This window comes from Trichosurus vulpecula, chromosome 4 (assembly GCF_011100635.1).
Source record: "Trichosurus vulpecula isolate mTriVul1 chromosome 4, mTriVul1.pri, whole genome shotgun sequence".
NCBI lineage: Eukaryota > Metazoa > Chordata > Mammalia > Diprotodontia > Phalangeridae > Trichosurus > Trichosurus vulpecula.
Genome location: NC_050576.1, coordinates 68,479,966 through 68,504,131, shown reverse-complemented (window position 1 = coordinate 68,504,131; position 24,166 = coordinate 68,479,966). Strand labels below are relative to the sequence as shown.

The 24,166-nt window shown below is 37.9% G+C and overlaps 1 protein-coding gene across 2 annotated transcripts in view; it reads right to left on the bottom strand.

Annotated features, from left to right (window-relative positions):
• Window positions 1-24,166, bottom strand: part of RABGAP1L (RAB GTPase activating protein 1 like) — a 680,962-nt gene that overhangs the window by 192,787 nt on the left and 464,009 nt on the right. For both annotated transcript variants that reach the window (XM_036756235.1, XM_036756234.1), the window contains exon 18: window positions 1,891-1,932. In XM_036756235.1, the coding sequence (XP_036612130.1) occupies window positions 1,891-1,932 (42 nt within the window). The remainder of the gene's footprint in view (window positions 1-1,890; window positions 1,933-24,166) is intronic.

Genomic DNA, 24,166 nt, shown 5'->3' with positions numbered 1-24,166 from the left:
TATAGGAAACGAAATATTTTTGATGAGAAAATACCACTTACATTATCATTTTTACACTGAATCCCCACTCCCACCCCCCCCCCCCCATTCACATCACTTGGAACCCTAGGGTTCTGAGGAACAGTATGGAAAATGCTCATGTAAGGAGGGCCCACAAAAGCCCTTCTCTCCAAACTGGTCCTCAACAAAGAGCAGAAAGTTAGTGAAAATTGGACCATTAAACCATCATTTTATCTCAAGTGTGCCAGTGGTGCTTTGGAGAGGATCTCCCTGGATATCGAGTCCAGTATCTTGTGTACATCATGAGGCTGAACGGCTCACTGGGACCTGGGAAGCCACCAGCAGTGAGTCTTTCAGTGACGATGATAAACAAACAAATGCAGAGCGCTTTAAGGTTTACAAAGTGCTTTTTATACATGGTCTCTTTTGGTTCTCCCAACAGCCCTGTGAGGTAGGTGCTGCTATTATCCCTATTTTTCAGATGAGGAAACTGAGGTGGAAGGAAATCAGGTGACTTGCCTAGAGTCACAGAGCTGATAAATGAGTGAGATGGATCTCAGTGCAAGTCTCCTTGACTCAAGGGCTCCATAGCTGCCACTCCAGCAACAGAATGATGAAGGGCAAAGACTGCTTAGGCTCTTTCCTTTAACCTAATAGCAAATGTCTTGTTTACACAAGAGCATTAGTAATGTATGAATCTATGGGTATAAAATTCCAAAAAGTAATAATAATTGAATTCTAATACATTTCTTAATTATTTCCAGAACTAGGGAAACAGTTCAAATTGAACTGTAGTAGGCCCCTGCACTGGTAAATAAGGTGGGACTTTCTTACTGTTTTAGGATGATAAATTAATTAAGTCTCTTTGATTGAGTCTTGCTAGGTGCTAAACCCCAGGCCCACACCCTTTTACTACTAGGTGCAAAGCCCCAGGCTGGTTAGCAAACTAGTTCCTAGTTTGAGAGAGGCGGGAAGCCCCCAGGGCCCTAAGGGGAGTTGCTAAGACCAGAGCCAATAGTGGGAGCCTAAGTTCTGGTCGCTCAGATGACATTTGATGATGGCTAAAGACTGTATAAAAAGAGAGAACAGAGCTATTTGCTGGGGGCTCTTACTCTTGGAGGAGTGTTGATGTGGAGACTCTGGGCAGCTGTCGCTAAGAGCCCTCCAGCTTGTGAACCCAGATGGTGATGACTTCTTGGTAACTATGAATTGTATTTGGTCTGTTTAAAACGTATCTTTGTAATCTGTTTGTATTTATCCTGAAGTTCAGGGTGCTAGCTTTTTCCCCTGAACTAAGTGAATGATGTATGTATATGTTGGATTAAAGTAAGATTGTTAACCCCTTAACATTACTTTCCTTAGTAAAGCGGATCAAAGAACCTGTGCTGGCAGTGTTTTTGTTGTTGGGCTTGTGTTGGTCTTTCAACCCCACAATACCTGCCAGGCAAATTGCTGCTACAGACCCTTGTTATCTAGGACACTACTGAAGCTTCTCTATAATTCAATTATATATTCAGGTCATCTCTAGTGACTTCATCTTGGCAAGAAAAAGCTTAAGAAGTACTGGCATTCTTTGGAAGCAGCACAGATTTTACCATTTTTTCACAAGGTCCAACCACCATTAAAAGAAACACTATTTATCCTCCTGATGGATTATCAAGGATTTCATGGGTTGCTCCCTAACTTCCTACCCCCACCTCCAACTGATTCACAAATAAAGCAATAATCCCAAAGGGAAAGCGATGACAATAACAATAACAATACTGAGATTTTAAATGGACTCTTTTTCTTTAACCTTGTGCTCTAGAAAACAAAATTCATCTTAGGTCATTCTAGTCTTGCGGGTAGGCAGAAAATCCATACAGTTTTAAAATTCCAAGAGAGACTTACCTTTAAGAGTGCCAAAGCTACGTGGAAAATTATGTTGAGCCCCTGAAAAAGAAAAGAAGAGAAGGGCTAAACACAATTGTTACATTTATTACTATTTTTAATCATCTTTCCTGCATTTTTGCTAAAGTTCCAAACAGCAATAACAAAATTCATAATTAAAATCCCCACATATAGATACACTAACTTTTTCTGAGGATATCTATATCTATCTAGCTATCTGACTGGAGGGCACATTTTTTTGTCATCTTATATGTTAGTATGCTAGGGTATCATGTTTTATCAAATTCTAGAGTTGTTTCTAGCAGCCTACTACATGATAAAAGTCTTGCCCAGGATGACACAATGATTTGGGGGAAAGCCTAAAAACTGAAAGGAAATATTTCTAAATATCAGGCTTTAATATGTAAGCTAACCTTTAACCTCTAATTCATGAGAGAAAAATTCCTATGTGCCAAGGACGACTTAATGGGGGCACTTAAATGGATTCTCTAGTTAACAGAAAGCTATGGAGAGATGGCTGCTGACTGCTCCTTATCTCCAAGTTATACTAGAAGTGCCCAAATGACCTTACCTTTATTGTATATACATTTTCTCCCCTTAAAAATGTAAGTTTTAAAAGGGAGTTCCATTTTTTTCTTATGCCCAGCACCTGGCAGAATACATGACATAGTAGGTACCTGATAAATGTTGACCGATCATAGGAGAAAGTATCTTTATTGGATATGTCCAACATTTCCCCACCCCCTTCTCCATAAGTATTTATCCAAAAGATCCTCACTTGTCAAAGTAATAGGGAACTAACTTGAACTATCTATCAGATCTTCTCTTCTTCCTTAGTATCTTTCATGTAAAAAAAGGCTTCCTAAGTAAAATCAGGATCTTAAAATTAGGCGAAATACTTCCAGAGAAAAACAAATGAAAGCACGAGAAGTCACACTGGATCAGCCCAACGGAGTCTGAAGAAACATTAAGGGACAAAGGCAGGGAACATTCACGGAAATATTTATAAAGCCAGCGTTGCCACAGACTAGATCAAGCCAAGCCAACCTGAAAGTGCCATGAATAATAAAACGGAGTTCTTCAGGACTTTCTTTCCTGATAAATTTTTTCCTGGCAAGTTCTCCAGAATGTTCTTTCTTTTAAGCGCAGTACCTTCTAAGCTGGGGTACCTGGATGGCACAGTGGATAGAGAACAATGGGCTTGAAGTCAGGAAGACTCATTTTCCTGAGTTCAAATCTGGCCTCAGATATATACTAGCTCTGGGCAAGTCACTAAACCCTGTTTGCTTCAGCTTCTTATCTGTAAAATGAGCTGGAGAAGGAAATGGGAAACCACTCCAGTGTCTTTGCCAAGAAAACCCAAAATGAGGTCACGAAGAGTAGGACAGACTGAAACAACTTAATAATGACAAAAACCTTTTAAGTCAATCTCAGCCAGACTACTTCCCTATCAGAGTACTATAACAACAGCTCATTTATCTAGAGATAAGACTTTTGAACATCCCTCAACCAGGTAAAGTTAAATCAACAAACATATATGACAAAACTATTACGTATCCAGAACATAATCAAGAACCAGATGCTTGTACATTTTACCACCTAAGACTGATCCTCGCTCAGTCTACTGGCTTTTATTTCATACGCAATTCTAATAAGCATGGATGTGCGGTTTCCCAGGCCACAGTAAGTTAGAAAAGAACAAGGGTAGAAAGAGGAGGGAAGAAAAGATATTGGTGGCCGTGTCCCACTGCCTTTTGAGGTTAGGCATACTGCCAGGAGTAAGAAGTTAAATTTCACAAGGGAGGAGATATAGAAACAGTATAAAAAGTACATCCTAGAACTTTAAAGCAAAAATTAAATGTCGAGTAAATAATAATAGCTCATGTATTTAGCACTTGAAGATTTGTAAAGCAAGTTTCTTATAACAACCCAGTGAAGGAGGACTGCAAATATTTCTCCAATTTTACAGTTGAGAAACTGAGCCTTACAGAGAGGTTAACACACACACTAGGGTACACATTTTGTGTAAGAGCTGAGGTTTGAACTCAAGTCTCTTTCTACTACACATAACCAAAAGTTCTTTAGGCCACCACTATGTTATAATTGTGACCCCATCAGTGTGGCTATTTCTCCCACAGGTGCAGAGTAAAATCCTCCATAGTTCCTCTGTGACATTTTCATCCATGTCCTTCAGTAAAAGAGCCATATCCTCTGTAAAAGAGACTCTCAAGGTGCCAGAGGAAGGCCTTCTCCTGAATGGTACCTTCTTAGGGAGCTGATGTAGCAGTTGGAATGTCCATCATCTAAGAAGTCAATAAAGTGTACACTTGAGAACTATTTCTATTAAAATGCGTAAAATAATTGGGGGGAGTGCTTAAATGAGCATTTAGAAAATCTATATTTGTGGAACACATCCTTTGATAATATTGGTTAAAAAAAGTGATGATGTATTATTAATTTACAAAGGTTTGGGTTTTATCCATAAAAAAGAATTCATGAGTGACCTAAAATGAGTCCTGAATAATTCAATAGTCACAAATTCACAAATATCAAGGTAATCTTAGAGTCACATTTGAAGAACTGCCATATGAAAAAGGGATAGATTTGTTCTGCTTGGTCAGAAAGAAAAGAATGCAGATCATTAGCTTTAGTTCTAGGAAGGGATTTTGAACATACTATGTCCAAAAACGGAACAGACTACTTCAGAGTATCATGAATTCTCAGACACTAGAGATTTTGACAAGGTAGATGGATTGCCACTATGTCCAGAGGTGTTACAGAAGGATTCACAACTTAGTTAGTGGCTGACCTACACGGATGACCTTTAGTGTTGGTCCCTGCCAAATCTAAGTTTCTGCCTCATTAGATCTAGAAAAGGTCACAATGCATGCAGAATAACTACTGAAGAAAATCACTATTCAATTTTAAGATGTTAGGTCCAGAGATAGCCTGGTTATTACATCAAGCATAATATCTCCAATAAATCTGTTAAGAAAATATTATGTGAATTCCCCTCATGTTTGGAGGTGAAATCCCGAGGGTTTTTGCTTTGTCTTAAAGGAGGGCATGCATTGCTCCTAGTCAACCTAGAATGCAAGGATGGGAACATTCAGGAACTTTCCTCAAATCAATTAAAAGCAGATCTGTAACTAATAAAAAGTATTTTCTCCCCTAAAAGTTTCTCCTTATAGCATCTGAACTCAAAAATATATTATACTTTACCAAGTTTTTTCCTTTATTGTGTGTGTCCTGAATTCCTTCAAGGAGAGAAAAGTTTTCAGATAATCTTGAGAAGATGATGGGACTCTGGGCATAAAAATTTAGGTAAATATCTGGGTATTTTAAATAAAGCCTAATCAGCCTCAGCAAAATATTACTGGTGTGCTCAAACACCATATCCCTTCTGAAGAGGAGCCTTTGTTGAGTTATTCTCTGGTAGTTCTAAAATATGGAAGTTCTAAAAGGGCTATTAAGGTGGGAGTTTTGTATGAGAGCATGCTTCCTGCCTACAACTGTGCCAATACTATGGCCACTACCCTATATTTTTCTATTCAACAAAACATTTAATTCAAAAAACTGCTGTGCCTAATGTGTTCAAAGAAATATTCTAGGAAATGGTGAGACACAAAGCTTACAGAGGGATATGATTCTTACCCTCATAGAACTTAAGAGACATGGAGAAGGAGAGGACACAATTAACTATAATACAAAATGACTGCACTGGAAAGGTATGAGCAAAGTCCTATGAGTGATCCACAGGGAAAAGGTCATTACTGACTAAGGAGGATCAAGGAAGGCTTCCTAGAAAAGGTATCATTCAAGAGTTTGATTTTAAAGGATAAGCATGAAGAGAATAAATAAGGGGAATGGACGAGATTCCAGGCACAGAATGAGAAAAATCATAAGCACACACAACACATTTAGAGAATATATCCAGGGGGGGTTTTATTTTTTAAGATAAATATTTACTTTAAATATTCTATATACTATATTACATATAATCATGATAACAATGCATTTTAAAGGGCAGATAGGTGGCACAGTAGATAGAACATGGGCTTGGAGTAAGGAAGACTCATCCTCCTGAGTTCAAATCTGATCTCTGACACTTACTAGCTGGGTAATCCTGAGTAAGTCATTTTACCTTGTTTGCCTCAGTTTCATCACCTGTAAAATGAGCTGGAGAAGAAAATGGCAAACCACTTTGTATCTCTGCCAAGAAAACCCTAAATGAAGATCTGGACACGACTGAAACAACTGAACAACAAAAATAAAGATGTTCAAAACTAGGCCCATCGCCCATTGTCCTAGGACACCTTCCTAACACTCTATTATGAAGACTCAGTTCTTGGTATTTTACAGGCAGTGAAGTTTCTGTAGAGCACAGAGAGGCCAGCAGGGAACACCTAAGAACCAAGGCTGTAAAGCTATGATGAAGCAAGACAATGGAGGGCTTTGAATGCCAGGCAAAGGACCTGGAAGTTTATTTAGTAATCAAAGGGAATGAATATTTTTTGGTTGTTGTTTTTAACAGAAGCATTACAAGACAGGATCTATGCATAGTAAAGATTAGTTTCTCAGCAGTATTAAGGTGGGGAAGAGAGTAGGAGTGGGGCAGTCTAGTAAGAGGGCATTAGATGGGTCCATGGGGGTGATGAGAGCTGGGAAGAGCATGTGGAAATGGGAATAGAGAGGAGGAGACAGTTGAAATAGGTATTTCAAGGGTAGATTTCCAGTAATTGGTCACTGATGGATTGATATGAGAAAGGAAGAAGAGGGAGAGTTAAAGAAAATTCTAATGTTTTGAACACAGAGCAGGGGTGGGGAACCACCAGCCACACGATTTGTTCTGTCAAGTCTGGATTCAGTCAAAGGGTTGCACTTGAGGACCTAGAGGACTACATGTGGCCTCAAGACCACAGGTTCCCTGCCCCAGTCTAGGCGACAGGATGATGGATGGTGCCACTGAGAGAGTCAAGTCAGAAAAAAAGAGCAGGTTTCTCAGACAAGATAAAGAGCTTCATTTTGAACATGAGCCTGCATTGCCAGTAAGCAATCCAAGAAGAGATATCTTCAAGGCAGCTGGAGATGAGGGTTCTGGCTACCCCTTGTTGTCTGGCACACTTCAACCTCTTATCAATAACTCTCAGCCTACTTTTCTACATAATTACCTTTCCTTCATCCTACTTAGCATAACCTTATAAAACCATAATTGTATTTTAGATGAGAAAGAGATCAGATGCCTTACTATCCTATATTCCCTTATCAGCAATGTGTAATTCCTGCTCTTTTATTTTTAAAGTAGAGGGCTGACTGGAGGGAGGGAATGTTGCAAAAGTCCTCTTATAGAATAGACAAGTTTTGAGAACCATAAGGTTAGGACGAGTGCTTAAAGTTTTCATCTAAAGCAGAAATTCCTAACCTTTTCTGGATCATAAAGCCTTCAGGTAGTTTATGAATTCTGTGGACCCATTCTCGAATAATGTTTTTAAATAACTGAAGGAAATGCATTTTTTCCCATGCAAATCCTAAGACTCACTGCAATCTATCCACAGGTTCCAGGTTATGAACTCTAGATTTATAAGGAGGCAATAACTTTACGGTACATTGCTATGATCTTTAACCGGCTTGGTAAATAATGGCTGTGCTGGTCAGCAGACTGATGATGATGATGATGATGATGGGTAGGTTTTATACGCTGCTTTAAGATTTGCACATCACTTTGCAGCTATGTCCTTTCAACCTCTCTACTACCTTGGGAGGTAGGCTTTACTAGTATCTCTATTTTACAGTTGAAGAAACTGAGGCAGAAAAAAGGTAAGTGACTTGCCCGGGGTCACACAGCTAGTCAATGTCTGAGGCTAGATTTAAGCTCAGGTCTTCCTGACTTCCTGAGCTCTGTCTGTTGTGTCATCTAGCTGTACAACATATATGTGAAACAGAATTGTCCTTTATTAGAAATGGAAAGCGTAAAATGTTTCCTTTTACTACTATGGAATTGAGGGCATTCTTCACTTCAGGGATAAGCAGAAAATACAAAGAAAAGATAAAGAATGAAACAAGTATTTCTCACTTCCAAAAGTTGAGGATTAAAGAAATAAAAGGCTGTTTTAAACGTTCAAGGTCATAAAAGGACAAGCCTTTTGTGAGAGGCCTGGTCCTCCTGCTGACAAGCCCAGGGCCCAGGTGGATGCAGAAATACTTCCTCAACACATTAGAGTTCTTCTGCTCTAAAATTCAGTCAAGATGTGGCAAAGATTGTGCACCAAGGAACACCTATAATTAATTGCCCCAAATTAAATAATTGCCTCAAAGTACAGCTCATCATGTGCTGACTGAGGTGAGCCAACAATAGAGCCCCCACAATCCCCCACTAAGAAAAGCTCCCGGCTGTGAGCTGACTGAAAGGATGATGCCGACCCTTCTGGCTCTGACATTCAGGCAGCCACGGGCTCTGAGGGGGCTGATGGATTGTGCTGAGAAGCTGTCAGGAACTATACAGCAAATGCTGAAAAGGTGGTGTCCAAAAGTGCCAAACTCCATCATCACCTGGGGGTCTCATGAAATCAGAGACTGAACTAGGCAGGAAGTGAATGGTACCCAGAAAGGGAAATCAGACACAGACACAGACAGACAGACAGACAGACAGACACACACACACACACACACACACACACACACACACACACACACACCATGAAGGAAAGACTACAATAACTGGGCTAGACACAGATGAATGCAAAGTACCCAAAGTTAAGTCAGGATTAACAGCTCCAGTGGTGCTGGATGAGGCAGAAAAGTTCTTTGAGACCCCCTGAAGTCATATTACTTAAATTGGGGGATAAGTAATGCTTTTGATGTCAGAGGCAAGGGCTTGCACTAGCCTAACAAATCAGAGAATTGACATTGACTCTCAGAATCTCAGAATGAGAAAAGACTTTGGACGGAATTGTCCAACCTGACATGAGACCTGCCCCGTTTCCGACAAGAGGCTGTGCAGCCTTTGATGATGAAGTGCCTCCAGCCAGAGGTGAGAGAGACTCCCTTCCTACCAAGGACTTCTATTCCACATTGGGGAAGCTGTTGTCCAGACCCACCATTCCACACTCAACCCTTTGGCTCCAAGTTAAACAAGACTCATTATTCTCCTACACAACTATTTTTCTTCAAATATTGGAAAACAATTTCATGTCTCTGAATTTTTCTCTTATTTAGGTGGAATATCGCCAGTTCCTTAGGTCAGTCCTAACGTGGCATCCTTCTCTGCTCTTGTTGCCCTTTCCTGTTGCCCTCCAGTTTATCAGTATCCTTTCAAAAATGAGGGCACCTAAAGTTCGGCAAAATACTCTACATGTGAGCTAACCAAAACAAATAAAAATGGAATTTAAATCTACATGTTTTGGACACTATGCTTTTTAAAATTAGGGCTTAGTACATCTGTTAGGGGCAGGCAGGTGGCACAGTGGATAGAGCACCAGGCCTGGAGTCAAAGAGACCTGAGTTTAAATCCAGCCTCAGACACAAGCTATGTGACCCTCTGCAAGTCACTTAACTTCTGTTTGCCTCAGGTTCCTCATATGTAAAATGAGCTGGAGAAGCAAATGGCAAATGGTATCTTTGCCAGGAAAACTCCAAATGGGGTCACGAAGAGTCAGACAAAACTGAAGCAAATGAACAACACATCTGTTAATTGGTCCATGGTGCGTGCTTAATAAAAGCTTGTTGGCTTGACTTGGCTAAATTCAGCCTACAATCAAAGTGGCTTTATTGACTGCCATGTCACAATCTTGACTTGTGGCACCTATCCATCTCTACCCTAGCCTGTAATGGTGAACTTCAGTTTTTGAACTCAAGTAGGGGACTTTACATTTATTTCTACTACACTTCATCTTATTAAGTTTAACCCATTATTTCAGTGTGACATGATCTTTTAAAATTCCAGTCTTGAAAATGTATATCTTTAAACACATCAATAAAAGAGAGAAATAGCAAATCAATGAATTAGACATGCACCTAAAAAAGAAGCTAGAAAAAGAATAAATTAAAAATCTCCAATTAAACACCAAAATAGAAATTCTGAAAACCAAAGGAAAGACAGATAAAATTGAAAGTAAAAAAAAATTAAATTAATATATAAAATTAGGGGCTGTTTTATAGGGGGAAGAAGCCATAAAATAGACAAACCATTGGTTAATTTGATTTTTTAAAAGCAGAAAACCAAATTATCAGAATCGAAAACTGAAAGAGTGAATGAATAATGAAGATTAAATTAATGCAATTATAAGGAGCTATTTTACCCAATTTTGTGTCCCCCAAACTGACAATCTAAATGAAATGGAAAAATATTTACAAAAATATAAATTATCCAGATTAACAGAAAAGGAAATAGAAAACTTAAATAACTCTGTCTTAGAAAAAGAAATGGAACAAGCCATGAATGAACTCCCTAAGAAAACTCTCCAGGACCAGATGGAATTACAAGCAAACTGTATTAAGCATTAAAAAAAATTAATTCCAATACTATATAAACTATTTGAAAAAAATAGGTGGAGTCACACCAATTTCCTTCTATGACAACAAATAGTTTTGATACCTAAACCAGAGAGAGTAAAAATAGAGAAAGAAAACTATAGACTAACTTCCCTAATGAATATTGACACAAAAAAATTAAATAAAATCCTAACATGGTGATGATACTGTGGCCTAGTAGGATTTATACTAGGAATACAGGGTTGGTGCAATATTAGGAAAACTACAAGTGTAATTGACATATCAGTAATAAAAACAAGAAAAACATGATTATATCAATAGATGCAGAAAATTTTGACAAAATACAGCACTCATGCCTGTTAAATACATTAGAAGGAATAGGAATAAATGGAACTTTTCTTAAAATATGTACTATCTATCTAAAACCAAACGTAAGCATTATCTGTAAGGGGGATAAACTTAAAGCCTTCCTAATAAGGTCAGGGGTGAAACAAGGATGTCCATCATCACCATTATTATCCAATCTTATTCTAAAAATGCTAGCGATAGCAATAAGGCAAGAAAAAGAAACTAAGGGATTAAGAATAGGCAATGAGGAAACAAAACTAACACTTATTGCAGATGATTTGATAGGACTTGAGAACCTGAGAGAATCAACTAAAAATCAATCAAAACAATGAACATTAACAAAGTTGCAGGATATAAAATAAGCCCATATAAATCATCAGTATTTCTGTATATTACCAGCAAAACCCAGCAAGAAGAGATAGAGAAATTCCATTTAAAATAACTGCAGACAGTATAAAATATGTGGGAGTCTACCTGCCAAGACATGCACAGGAGCTATATGAAAGCAAGCACAAAACATTTTTCACACAAATATAGACAGATCTAAACAAGTGAAGAAATATTGATTGTTCATGTGTACACTGAGACAATATAATAAAAATAATATTACTACCTAAGTTAACCTACTTATTCAGTTCAATATCAAACTACCAAAGGATTATTATATATAGCTAGGAAAAATAATAACAAAAATCATCTAGAAGAGCAAAAGGTAAATATATCAAGGGAATTAATGAATAAAAAGTGAAGGAAGGCAGCCTAGTAATACAAGATCTCAAACTATACTAAAAAGTAATAATCATCAAAACAATCTAGTAGAGGTTAAGAAATACAGTGGCTGATCAATGGAATAGAATAAGTACATAATATAAAGAAATAAATGACCACAGTAATCTAGTGTTCAATAAACCCAAAAAGCCAAGTTATTGAGGCAAGAACTCATTGTTCAAAAAAAAAAACTGCTGGCAAAACTAGAGAGCAGTCTGGCAGAAAGTAGGCAGAGACCAACAACTCACACTATACCAAGATAAATTCAAAATGGGTACATAGTTTAGACATAAAGGATGATTGATATAAGCCAATTAGGAGAGCATGGAAAAATCATCTGTCAGATCTATAAATAAAGGAAGAGTTCATGATAGAAAGGATCACAGGAGGTAAAACGGATAATTTTGATTACACTGAATTAACAAGATTTTGCACATACATGCACACGCGCGCGCGCGCACACACACACACACAAAAGCAACGCAGTCAAAATTAGAAGGAAATCAGAAAGGGAAAAATTTACAGCAAGTTTCTCTAATAAAGGTCTCATTTCTCAAATATATAGAGAATTGAGCCAAACAGATAAAAACAAGAGTCATTCCACAACTGATATATGGTAAAAAGAAGTGAACAGCCAGTTTTCAGAGAAGAAATGAGAGCTATCAATTGTCATAAAAATGTTCTAAATCACTAACAATTAGAGAAATGCACATTAAAACAATTCTGAGGGGACACTGAACACCAGCAAATTGGCTATCATGATAGAAAAGGAAAATTACAAACACTAGAGGGGATATAGAAAAATAGGTACACTAATGCAATTTGGTGGAGTTCTGAACTGTACCAACCACACCGGAAGAACAATTTGCAACTATGTTCATTACAAATACATATGGCCCCAACAAAACCACTACTAATTCTGTATCTCAAAGAAATCAAAGAAAATGGAAAAAGACCCATATGTATGAAAATATTTTAGCAGCTCTTTTTGGGATGGTAAGGAGCTTAAAACTGAAGGGATGTCTATCAACTGGGGAGTGGCTGAACAAGTTGTGGTATACAATTGTGATGGAATACTACTGTGCTATAAAAAATGATGAGCAGGATAGTTTCAGAAAAACTTGGAAAGACATACATGAACTGATGCAAAGTGAAGTGAGCAGAACCAGAAGAACACTGTACACAGTAACAAGCAATACTGCATGATGATCAACTGTGAAAAACTTAGCTACTCTGATTAAGATAATATTTCAAGACAATTATGAAGGATGTATGGTGGAAAATGCTATCTACCTCCAGAAAGAGAACTGATGAATTCCAAGTACAAACTGAAGCATATTTTTTTCCACTTTACTTTTTTTGCTTTTGTTTTTGCAAAATGGCTAAGGTGAAAATATTCTGCATGACTTCATATACATAACAGGTATCCTATTTCTTGCCTTTTCAATGGGTCCCAGAGGGCTGGAGGAAGGGAGAGAATTTGGAACTGAAAAAAACCCTCTAATCTTACTATTCTATATATTAACTATACCTCATGGCATTGCATCTTTTTTTTTTGACAGGATTACTAAACTAGTAGATGAAAGAAATGTGTGGATAAAGTATTTTATACAATTTTTGTGGAGAAAATGGACAGATATGGCTTAGATGATAATATAAAAAGATGGATTAAGAACTGGTTGAATGCCAAGACTCAAGAGTATTTATTAATCGTTCAAGGGATGATATGATCAGCAAATTTGCAGATGACAAAAAGCTGGCTGGAAAAGCTAACACACTGGAGGAAAGAATTAGGACCCAAAAAGATTTTGAAAGATTAGAGCATTAAGATAAATCTACAAGATGAAATTTAATGGAGATAAATATAAAGTCTTACATTTGGATTCAGAAAATCAGCTTCCCATGTACAAAATGAGAAAACCATGGTTAGTCGGCAGAGTTGTTCTGAAAAGGGGGGACTAGGTCTAAATCAGGAATATTTAGCAAACTGTAAACTCAATATGAGTCAACAGTATGGTGTGGCCACTCCAAAAGCTAATACGATGTTGGAAATCATTAAGAGTGGTGTAGCTTCCAGGAATAAGGAGGTGGAATTCCTCTGTACTCTATTCTAGTCGGACTAAACATGAGGTATTATGTTTACCTCTGAACATCATATTTTAAGAAGTACATTGATATATTCTCTGGAAAGCAGACAGGTGATCAACCAGAATGGTGATGGGTCACATTACATGAAAAACAAGTGAAGGAACTAGAGATGTTTAATTTGGAGAAGTGAAGGCTAAGGGGGATAAGAGAGCCATCTTCATGGTCATGTGGGAGATATGTTCTATTCTGTTCCATTTGGCTTTGAGGTGAGGTGGGGGCAGGGGCAGGGGATGGAGTACCAAAAATAATAAATAGAAGTTGTAGAGATGCAATTTAAATTTAGTCTAAGAAAAATTTCTTAAGAATAAAAGCTATCTGTAGCTAATATGGAAATCTGCTTTGCACAACAATACATATTTATAATAGGTTTTCTTTTTCTTGCCTTATCATGGGCTGGGGTGGGGGAGGAGGAGAGAATTTGGGACTGAAGAAAAAGAATTTTAAAAATCTCTATTGAAAAAAGAATTAAATCTATCTTTAAAAGGAATCGGGTATTTCAGGAGCTACTGAGCCCTCCCTCATTAGAGATCTTAAACGAGGATGAAGGACCACTGGGATATGCTGTAGCAGAAATCCCTTTTTGGTTATGTCTGTTACTATATGGCAAATGAGATCACTTCCAACTATTCTGTGATGACGGTGTTAATAACAGCAATAATGGCTAGAATCCACTAAATAATTTTAAGGTTTACAATATTATTTACATACCTTTTCTCATCTGATCCCCACAACAATGCTTGAAGGTACTACAGGTATTGTTACCACATTTTACAAATAAGGAAACTCAGACTGTAGGAAGTGGCTCATTTGTGATCATACAGCTAGTAAGCATTAGAGGTGGGATTTGAACCCCTCTGTCCTGACTTCAACGTTCTTCCATGGATCTGTGATTCCATTAATATAGTCACAGGAAGTTATCTTCTTCAGCTAAAAAGTATTTGAGAGATTTATGGTTCTGTTGTTAAGAAAAAAAAATCCCTAATACAGAGGATGTGGTTAGCCTTTTAGGTACACCCTTCAAAATATTTTGCCAGTTTTTGTTTTTGTTGAGTTACACTTTTGGTGCATATCAGGCCAGAGGTCCCCAACAGATCAAATGAGACTATATAAGATTATTTAGAAGGGATACAGGAACAAATCTAGGCAATCTAAAAACAAAAGATAACAATTTGAAAAATCTGTTAAAATGATTTGTCACTGGAAATTGTTCTTCAAGTCTGTTACTGATACTGTGAATACACGAGCGTTGATTAATGAACATTGCCTTCAAAAAGGCTTTTAATCTCTAACCATAATAATCATTAGAAAAGGTCTTTTAACTTCTTCCAGACACTCTGTAGACTTGGAAGACAATTCCAATCTTCATTATCTAATAGAGTAATTTACAGAAAAACAAATTACGGCGAATTAACTTTCTCCACAAGAGGTCAGCATCACAGCACTAGAATTCAAGCTTGGCTCCCTGAACAGGCTTTGGATGGGATGCTGACAATAGCTTTTCATAGTTTTCTATTTTACCTGCTGGGTCTAAAAGTAATTTTATATTATTGGAAATTACGGAAGAGAAGCTCTCTTGAGAGGGTGGTAGATATTCCTTGATATCACGAACTACTGTGACACGAAATTAGACACACAAATCTAGGTGCTTGGAAAGTTTTCTCAAATAAAAGATTATTTTAAACAAGCCTAGCACACATTCAATTCCGCAAGCATTTGCATATCAAATGTGCATCTAGTCCTAGGTTATACACTCAGGGAATACAAAAGAAGACTGTGCCAGGCCCAGCTTGGGAGGAATATGTAATATTAAGGGGAAGAAACAAATGAAACAAAACACGGACAATTCAAAATCCTAGGTGACTAAGCACCAATGTGTCCATGGTATAGGCAATCAATGAGGATGGGAATTGAGTTAGTTCATGAAGGAGCATAGAAAGTACATTTTTATGGAATGTAAAAGCTATTAGGTTAAGGTCAAAATTAGATTTTTCAATAACTACCTGAATGAGAAATGAAATTATCTGTTCCCACTAAAGATAACCTTGAAAAGCCTTCAGCTAAAAAACATTTCAGAATAACAAGTTCCTGGGCTAAGCAAACACACTGTTATATAAGATATGTACATGGCCAGTCTTCTAAATAGTTGACTATTTTAGATTTTCTTCACATATGCACTCAATATATATATATGTTAATCCGGGGATTCCCAACCAACGAGAGAGGTAATGTGGAAAGAGCTTTGGCCTTGGAATCAAAAGAGCTGGGTCCTAGTCCCTCTTAATAGCTATATGACCTTGAGAGGTCTTATTCCTTCTCTGGGCCTCAGTTTCTTCAACCGTAAAATATGATATGAAATTCCAGTAGACCTTAAACCAGCCAGCTCTTAAGCTTGGTACTACTATTACTATTTTCTCTTCCTTAACTAACTCTGCTTGTTCTCCCCCTACCCCACCCCACCCCCACCACGGTTTGCTGGGAGGATGCCTAATTTCATTCCCAGTCTTAACTGTCAACCTTCTACCTTGCCCTTTCCCAGTCCCTGACTTTAGTATCAGCCTCCCCTACATCCATCCATTGAGAGGTTTAATTGTGAGTGCTATCAGCATCTCTTCCCCATTTCCCCAAATGGATCACAAGACTTTAATGAAAAGAAAAGTAGTTCCCCCTGCAAAAAAAGGACAGTGCCTACTCGTAGGCACTAGACTGATCATTTACTAACTAACAACAATATGAAAACACTATGACGATACTATTTTCTTCTACCAGACTGATTATAAATTATGGTAGATCCTGCTTCTACAAACTCCGCTGCCAGGCTCCAGATTCTTCCCAAATAGATGATTAGGAAGAATTAGCAGCCATGAGCTGTACCATAGAACATCATTTTTCTACAAACCCTTGATGGTATTTTGGTGCATATTTTTGGTTTATCTTTCTTTCCGGTTTCTTTGCCAAGACTAGTGTCACCCTGAATTTTCTCTAAAATTTGAAAAGCTAACTTCTAGATAATTATTAGCACTAAATTTCAAACAAATTACCCCCAAAAGGGTATTATGTGATTTTACTGACTACTGATATGGAGATGAAATGGCCAGTCAGTGTGTCTCATTACTAAACTTTAAGAGTAAAGAGGGATTATCCAATGATACTGAATCAAGCCAGTGTGCATGAAGGGAGAGGAAGCCAAACCTCAGATTGATCAGCAGCCTGAAAGCTAAGCAGAAGCTGCCATTTTAAGCTTATATACAGCAAAATTTATGCAGACTTGCAGGAGAACTTGCAGTCAATTGTGCAGCTTGGAACACTGAGAGTCGAAGAAGACAAGCAACATTTCCTTTTCCTCAAGAAGAAAGAGAAACCTCAGAAAGAATGCAAGAAAGAGGAAGGGGAGAGGAGAGATAGAGGGAAAGAGAGAAGGGAGAGGAGAGAGAGAAAAGGAGGGAGAGGAGAAGGGGGAGAAAGATGGAGAGAGGGAGAGATGTAAAGGAAGAGGGAAGGGAAAGACAGGGAGAGGGAGAAAGAGAGGATGAGAAGAGGAGGAAAGGGAAGGAGAGAGAATAAAAGAGGAGGAGGGGGATGGAGGAGAGGGAGGGAAGGAAGAGATGGAGGGGAAGAGGGAAGGAGAGATGGAGAAGAGGAAGAAGGTGAAAGAAAGGAAGAGGGAGAAAGAATGAAGCAGAGGGAGAAAGGGAGAGGGTGAAGGAGAGGAAGGGGGCAGGAAAGGGGGAAGGAAAAAGAAAGTAGAAAAACTCACAAGCAATGAGGAGAAGAAGTAACCAAATGGGAGAAGATACAGCAAATGAGCGAATGTTAACAAAAGTGAGGAGGGGACTTGTTGAGAAACAGCTGTCTCCAACTCTGTCACAGTTGCTTGGATGATTCAAGGAGAGTTTGTATTATTTTTTTCTATGAGCATATCAAGTCTTTTGGAGTTCTATCTTCTTTCCTAAAATTATTTTGCAAATCCAGCCACCTGGACCTTGGAGCAGCAGCATCTGATTTGCTGGCCCCAAGGAAGAGCTTTATATTCTGTCTGCTCTAAATCTATGATCTGGCATTTAAGTCTCCCTCTTTTGGCTACGGATTACATAGGATAAGAGCTTTAGAGAGACAAATAGAGCACTCTAACTATATACAAATCTTGGCACTAAATAACTTAGTATTATAAGATACTAGGTGATAGATTTAAGAGTTTTACCATATCCCAGAGGCCAGCTAATCTATACCACTCATTTTAAGTCTGAAGAAGCTGGGGGATGGTAATATTACCCAACTTGCTCAGAGTCACAGAGGTAATAAGTAACAAGGCCTGGGTTTAAAGGTAAGTCTTCAGATGCCAAATTCATTGCTCTTTTTACTATACCTTGATGTAATACAGTTAAAACACTAACTTATAGATACCAAGAGATGTATTTTAGTAGTTAGATCTCACCCAAAAGGCAAACTCCAAGGGTGCTCAAGATTTATATTCTTTTATGGCCACTGGCATTGTATTATGTATGCCAGGGTTAAGTGACACAAGACTGGTCGGACATAAAAAGGAAAACTGAATGTTCAAGTAACTACGATGGCATATGATGTATGAAGCTAAGATATTGAACAGTCATTCTGAGAACTATCCATAATAATCACATTATATTACAAAAAAGCAACACAAAAATTTCCCTAAAAAAAGTCCTTTTGTCAAAGTCATAGAGGCTTTACTGTACTATCATAAGATAGCTGTAGTTTCCTTTGATTAGCAAAGGCAATAAATCAGATTTCATTTCCTTATTTCAAATGAGCATGAGTCTAATGAAGGGGTTTAAAATATCAAGATAATTTAAAGTCAAAGATTACATTTTAAGTAATTTAAAATTAATTAGCACCATGCGTATCAACAATGATTCACAAAAACATAAAATGGTTATGGATCCACTGTCTGTTACTCTGTATCTGCTACCAGAAGACCATTAATTTGTCACCACGAAAATTGTTGAATATAGGTTACTGTGATCAAATGTCACGGACTTAGTTCATCAAATTCAAAATAAATGTTTCAGGTATCACACTAAAAAAGACACGGCATCGTGGAAAGAGCCCTGGATGTTCAGTCAGACAACATTGACTAATTGAATGACTTTGGGCAAATGATTTAATCTTTCTCTTCCTCAGGTTATTAATTTTTTTTAAAAAGGGGTTAATCATACCTGCCTGGGACACTTATTAAAATGTAAGGCACTCTATGTAACTGTGACCATCAGCTCTTATAATTATTATTTTTTAAAATTATTTTAATGTTATAGTTAACTATAGTTAGTTATGCAAAAATTCAATCACTTTTTGTAGAACAATCAAACTTAAAAACATCATAAGCAAGGAGATTTGAGCATAAAAATAAGCCCTATCACTCTGAGGGGAAGAACGCTAGATCTATAGTGAGGACCTGGATTACAAGTGGATTCTGTTACTTGTTATCAATACGCCCTTCCTGGAACTCAGTTTCCTCATCTGCAAAATGACAAGTGAGGACTAGGAGATCTTTATTGTCCCTTTCAAGTTCCATAGCTAGTTTTCACAAAATGAAGGGTAAAAGAAATTCTGATGAGATTCAAATTAAGCAAACAAAATTTTAAACTGATGGGTTAGTTTCTTCAAACTTGTTAAAGAGAAGGCATGAAATCAGAGTGCAGAGCATCAGGCCAACTCTATCTTAAAGACATGTAAATTCAGAAATTGGACCATCAACTTTTGGTAGTAAGTATCGTTAACAGAGTGCTTTCAATTTTACAGTGCTTCACATAGATTCTTTCATTTGGGCCTCAATATTCTTGTGAGGGAGAGATATTTAAGATATTATTAAAGATACTGAGGTGGCAAGATGGATAGAAAATTGGATGACCTGAGTTCAAATACAACCTCAGAAACCTATGTGACCATGGGCAAGGCACTTAACTTCCCTTAACCTTACCTTTCTGAGTTGTAAAATGGAGATAACAATGGTACCCACCTTCCTGGATCATTTTGAGGATCTAGCGACACTTTGCAAACTTTAAAGAACTATATGAATTCTAGCGATGATGATGATGATGATGATGATGATGATGATGATTCCATTTTGCAGATAAGGATTGGGGGCTTAGAAGGCTTCAGTGGATGTGGGAAAATTGGAACACTAATACACTGTTGGTGGAGTTGTGAACTGATCCAACCATTCTGAAGCATAATTTGGAACTGTGCCCAAAGGGCCATAAAAATGTGCATACTCTTTGAACCAGCAATACCACTTCTAGGGCTGTATCCCAAACAGATCATAAAAATGGGGAAAGGACCCACATATATAAAAATATTTATAGCAGTTCTTTTTGTAGTGGCAAAGAATTGGAAATTGAGGGGATGTCCATCCATTGGGGAATGGCTATGGCATATGAATGTAATGGAATTGGGGAATGGGGAATAGTTGTGGTATATGAATGTAATGGAATATTACTGTGCTATAAGAAATGAGGAGCAGATGGATTTCAGAAAAACCTGGAAAGACTTATATGAACTGATGCTGAGTGAGATGAGCAGAACCAGCTGAATGATGTACACAGCAAAAGCCACACGGTGTGATGACTGACTTTGATGGATTCAGCTCTTCTCAGCAATGCGAGGATCCAAAACAACTCCAGAAGACTCATGACAGAAAATGCTATCCACATACAGAGAAAGAACTTTGGAGTCTGAATGCAGATGGAAGCACACTATTTGTTCTCTTTTTCTTTTGTTGTTTCATTTTGTTTCTTCTTTCTCATGGTTCCTCCCATTCGTTCTAATTCTTCTTTACATCATGACTAATGTGAAAACATGTTTAATAAGAATGTATAAGTAGATTCTATATCCTATTGCACACCCTCTTGGGGAGAGGGGAAGGGAGAGAGGGTGAGAAAATTTAAAACTCAAAATCTTATGTAAATGGATGTTGAAAACTAAAATTAAATAAATTTTTTTTTTAAAAAGAAGACTTCAGTGAAAGTGTCACACTGCTAGTATGGTCACATTTGAACACAGGTCTTCCTAACTCTAAACCCCATATTTTAGCTACCCATCTACGTAACTTACATTTTATAACGCACATGGGAAATTTCTTTGGTTCACCATAAATCACTTTTCCTTGCAATGATAGCCAAATGGACTCATGCTTGTCAAATAAGTGATTACATCCCCCTAGACCTCACACAAAAAATCTAACCCTTAAATTAAAAAGGAAATAATCATTAAGTTGTAATTAAAAAAGGGAAACAAGAAGAAATAATAAGTGCTAATCAAATATTCTCATAAGTAATTAATTTTCCTGACTGCTAAAAACAGTTCTGGGATTGGCAAAGGTATCATGATTTTCTGCTGTTTTTCATCAGGCACAAAGAACAAATAAGGACAATTTATACTGTACTTTTTCCACATTAATTTAATCACTCATACTATTACAGAAGAAAATGACCTCTTACCACTGAACAACAATAATTATCCATTTTTTTTAAAAGAGATGACTAAATTATCTTTTAATAGTTTTTCTATTAGGAATCACGACTTATAAGGCAAAGTTTCTTCAGGGGATAATTAATTCCTAAAGGAGTAAAATACATATTTCAGGAATGATCCCTCTATTCTGCATCTGTTGCTCTGTCTGGTTTCAACTCCATAGAACAAGATGCTCCTCCCAGGTCAGGCTCATCACCTCTAATCTCATCACCATGCTGTTCACTCAAGCCTTGACTGATACTATCTTCCTCAGCCTCCTCTTTCCTCTGGAGGGCTGGAGGGGAGAATACCACATTCCTCCTAATGCCTTTCTTTATGTTATTCAGTCCTTTTAGTGTTTCAGACCTGTCTGACTCTTTCTGACTCCATTTTTTTCTTGGCAGAGATACTGGAATGGTTTGCTATTTCCTTCTCTATCTCATTTTACAGACGAGGAAACTGAGACAAACAGGGTTAAGTGACTTGCCCAGTAGTGCCTGAGGCCAGATCTGAACTCAGGAAGATGAGTCTTCCTGATTCCAAGCCTAGCTCTTTATCCTCTGCACCAGCAAGTTAGAACAACAGCTCATATCTAATAAGAAAAAATCCTAAAAGGAATTAACAATAAGAACAACTCTGTATCTGCTGCTCTTCCAGGTTTTAACTCACAGAAGATGCTCCTTTATACCATGTAATCTTGGTCTTCTCTTCTCCACCTTTCCTGCCTCCTTTTGTATATTGTCTCCTCCCATAAGAATATTCCTTGGGGGCTGGGACTGTCTTTCTTTTTATTAATTGCATCCCCACTGTGCTTAATATATAGTAGGGACTTAATAAATGTTTACTGGATGTTCTGCCATTTGCTTACTTCTGATCAGAATTCAAAATCTCACATAATTACACTAAATTTCAGGGCTAGAGACAAAATTCTTGGCCGTGAATGACTCTAGCCCATGAGGACTAATTAGACAAGGACAAAGCCATAAACTTAGGGCATTACTCAGGTTCCAGGTTCTCCCAGAGAACCTAGCATTGTTCCTGATTTGGAGGATTCTTGGGCCAAAGAAGACAAAGGGGCTGAATTGCAGGATCATTGTCCCCAGACTTCTCCAGTTCTACAAGGTCACTTTAAACCCTGGAATGGAGTGCCCCAGGGTTGGGAAGTGAAGAAAGTCCCCAAATAACTCAATATAATTTGCTCCACGAGAAGCAACCCTGTCTGAAAGAGATCTTAGAAAGTAAGAGTGTTTTATTCTTCGTATTTCTGTCCCTGGTGTCTGGAGACAACCTTTCTACCCCATACTATTTTAACCCTGGCTTTTGACCCTGACCTGGCTGCTTTCCTTACCAGGGTTATCATGTATGAGGCCTGAAGGAAGCACCTACTACAAAGCTGGGTATCATGCTAAATCCTTCATAAACATTAGCTCATTTAACCTTCCAATAACCCTGTAGGTAGGTACTATTAGTATTTCTATTTTACTGTTGAGGAAACTAAGGAGTTAATGACTTGCCCAGGGTCACACAGTTAGTAAGTGTCTGAGGCCAAATCTCAACTCAAGACTTCTTGACTCCAGGACCAGTGCTCTATCTCCTGGGCTACCTATGGCAGAAAGAGCAATGGACTAGGACTCAGAAGATCTTGCTCTAATTTCACTTCTTATAGGATGTGTGACTTAGTGCAAGTTCTTTCCCTTCTGGGCTTCAGCTTCCTCATCCATCATATGAAATGAGTGGACTAAGCAGTCTTAAAGGTTCCTTCCACATCTAAAATTCCATGACTCTCACATCAAATGAAAATCTAATGAGCAAGTGAATACAGTTTAGGTTGCTTCTTCTAAAGTAACGGAAAAAGAGAAAGATGGAAGCCAAACAGTCCCGCTGCAAGATTTGTTGATCTAGAGCTAAAAAGGCCCCTAGAACTCTCTTATTGTACACAAGGGTAAAACAAGGTCCAGAGAAGTCAAGGGACATTGCCAAGCTCTGTAAGGTGAAGTGACTCACCTATGCTCATGGGCAAGTGGCAGAAGTGGGATTTGAACCCAGATTCCTCTGATTCCAGGGCTAGTACCCCTCCAACTGCTAGAAATTTTAGGTGGGATCAAAAGCCAACATATATATGCAATATGGAAAATGTATGCAAAACGTTTGACTAAACTCTATACTCTTAAGCTCTCAAAAAAGCTATCAGAAACTACCAGCTAAAAGTTTAAGCAAAAATAGATCAAGGGATTTAAGAGCTTATAAAATATCAGGGCAAAGGTGATATGTTCATAGCTTATTCTCTCTCACTGGAGTATTGGTGAGTTCTACTAATTTAGACCTTTGTTTGCATTCCTTATTGCTAGTTGGAACTTTTAAAATGGCTTCAGGAAAGTAGAGAGAGACCTGATAGGAAGAGGACTGACAGTCTCATAAATCAGGCTCCAAGGGAGAGGGAAGTCATCTGATTTCCACTTTCCAGTGTGAGAAAGCACATATAGAACCACATGGCTAAATAGGATCTCTAGATGTAATTTGGTCCATCTATCCTTCCATGTGGGACAGCAGAAACCAAGCCAATGTAGAGAGACCTTGAAGATAACCAGGGAAGTTGATTCCATGATCTTTTTCCCATTCCGGTGTTTTAAAATCCTTACTCTAATGAATGATCTGCCTTTTGTCGTACTGTCACTTCTTTTGCTGCAATTTTTAAAACTCTTTCCTCTTTTCTGTCCTCAAAGGAAAAGGAGAACAGCTGGTAGTAATCCTTCATGTATTGGAAGAATTCCTTTCAAGGAAGCATAGTGAGATAATAATAACTTACACTGGTATATCAGTTTAAGGTTCACAAAGCTCTTTACATACATTACCTCATCTGATCCTCATGATAACCTTGTAAAAATCAGTAATATAAGGATAATTATCTTCATTTTGTTGATGAGAAAAGTGAGGATCAGACATATGAAGTGATTTGCTCATGGTCATATGGCTAATAAGTGAACCCAGATTTTTCTGACTCCAATCGAAGTTCAGTGCTCTTCAAATTAGGAAATCCCAG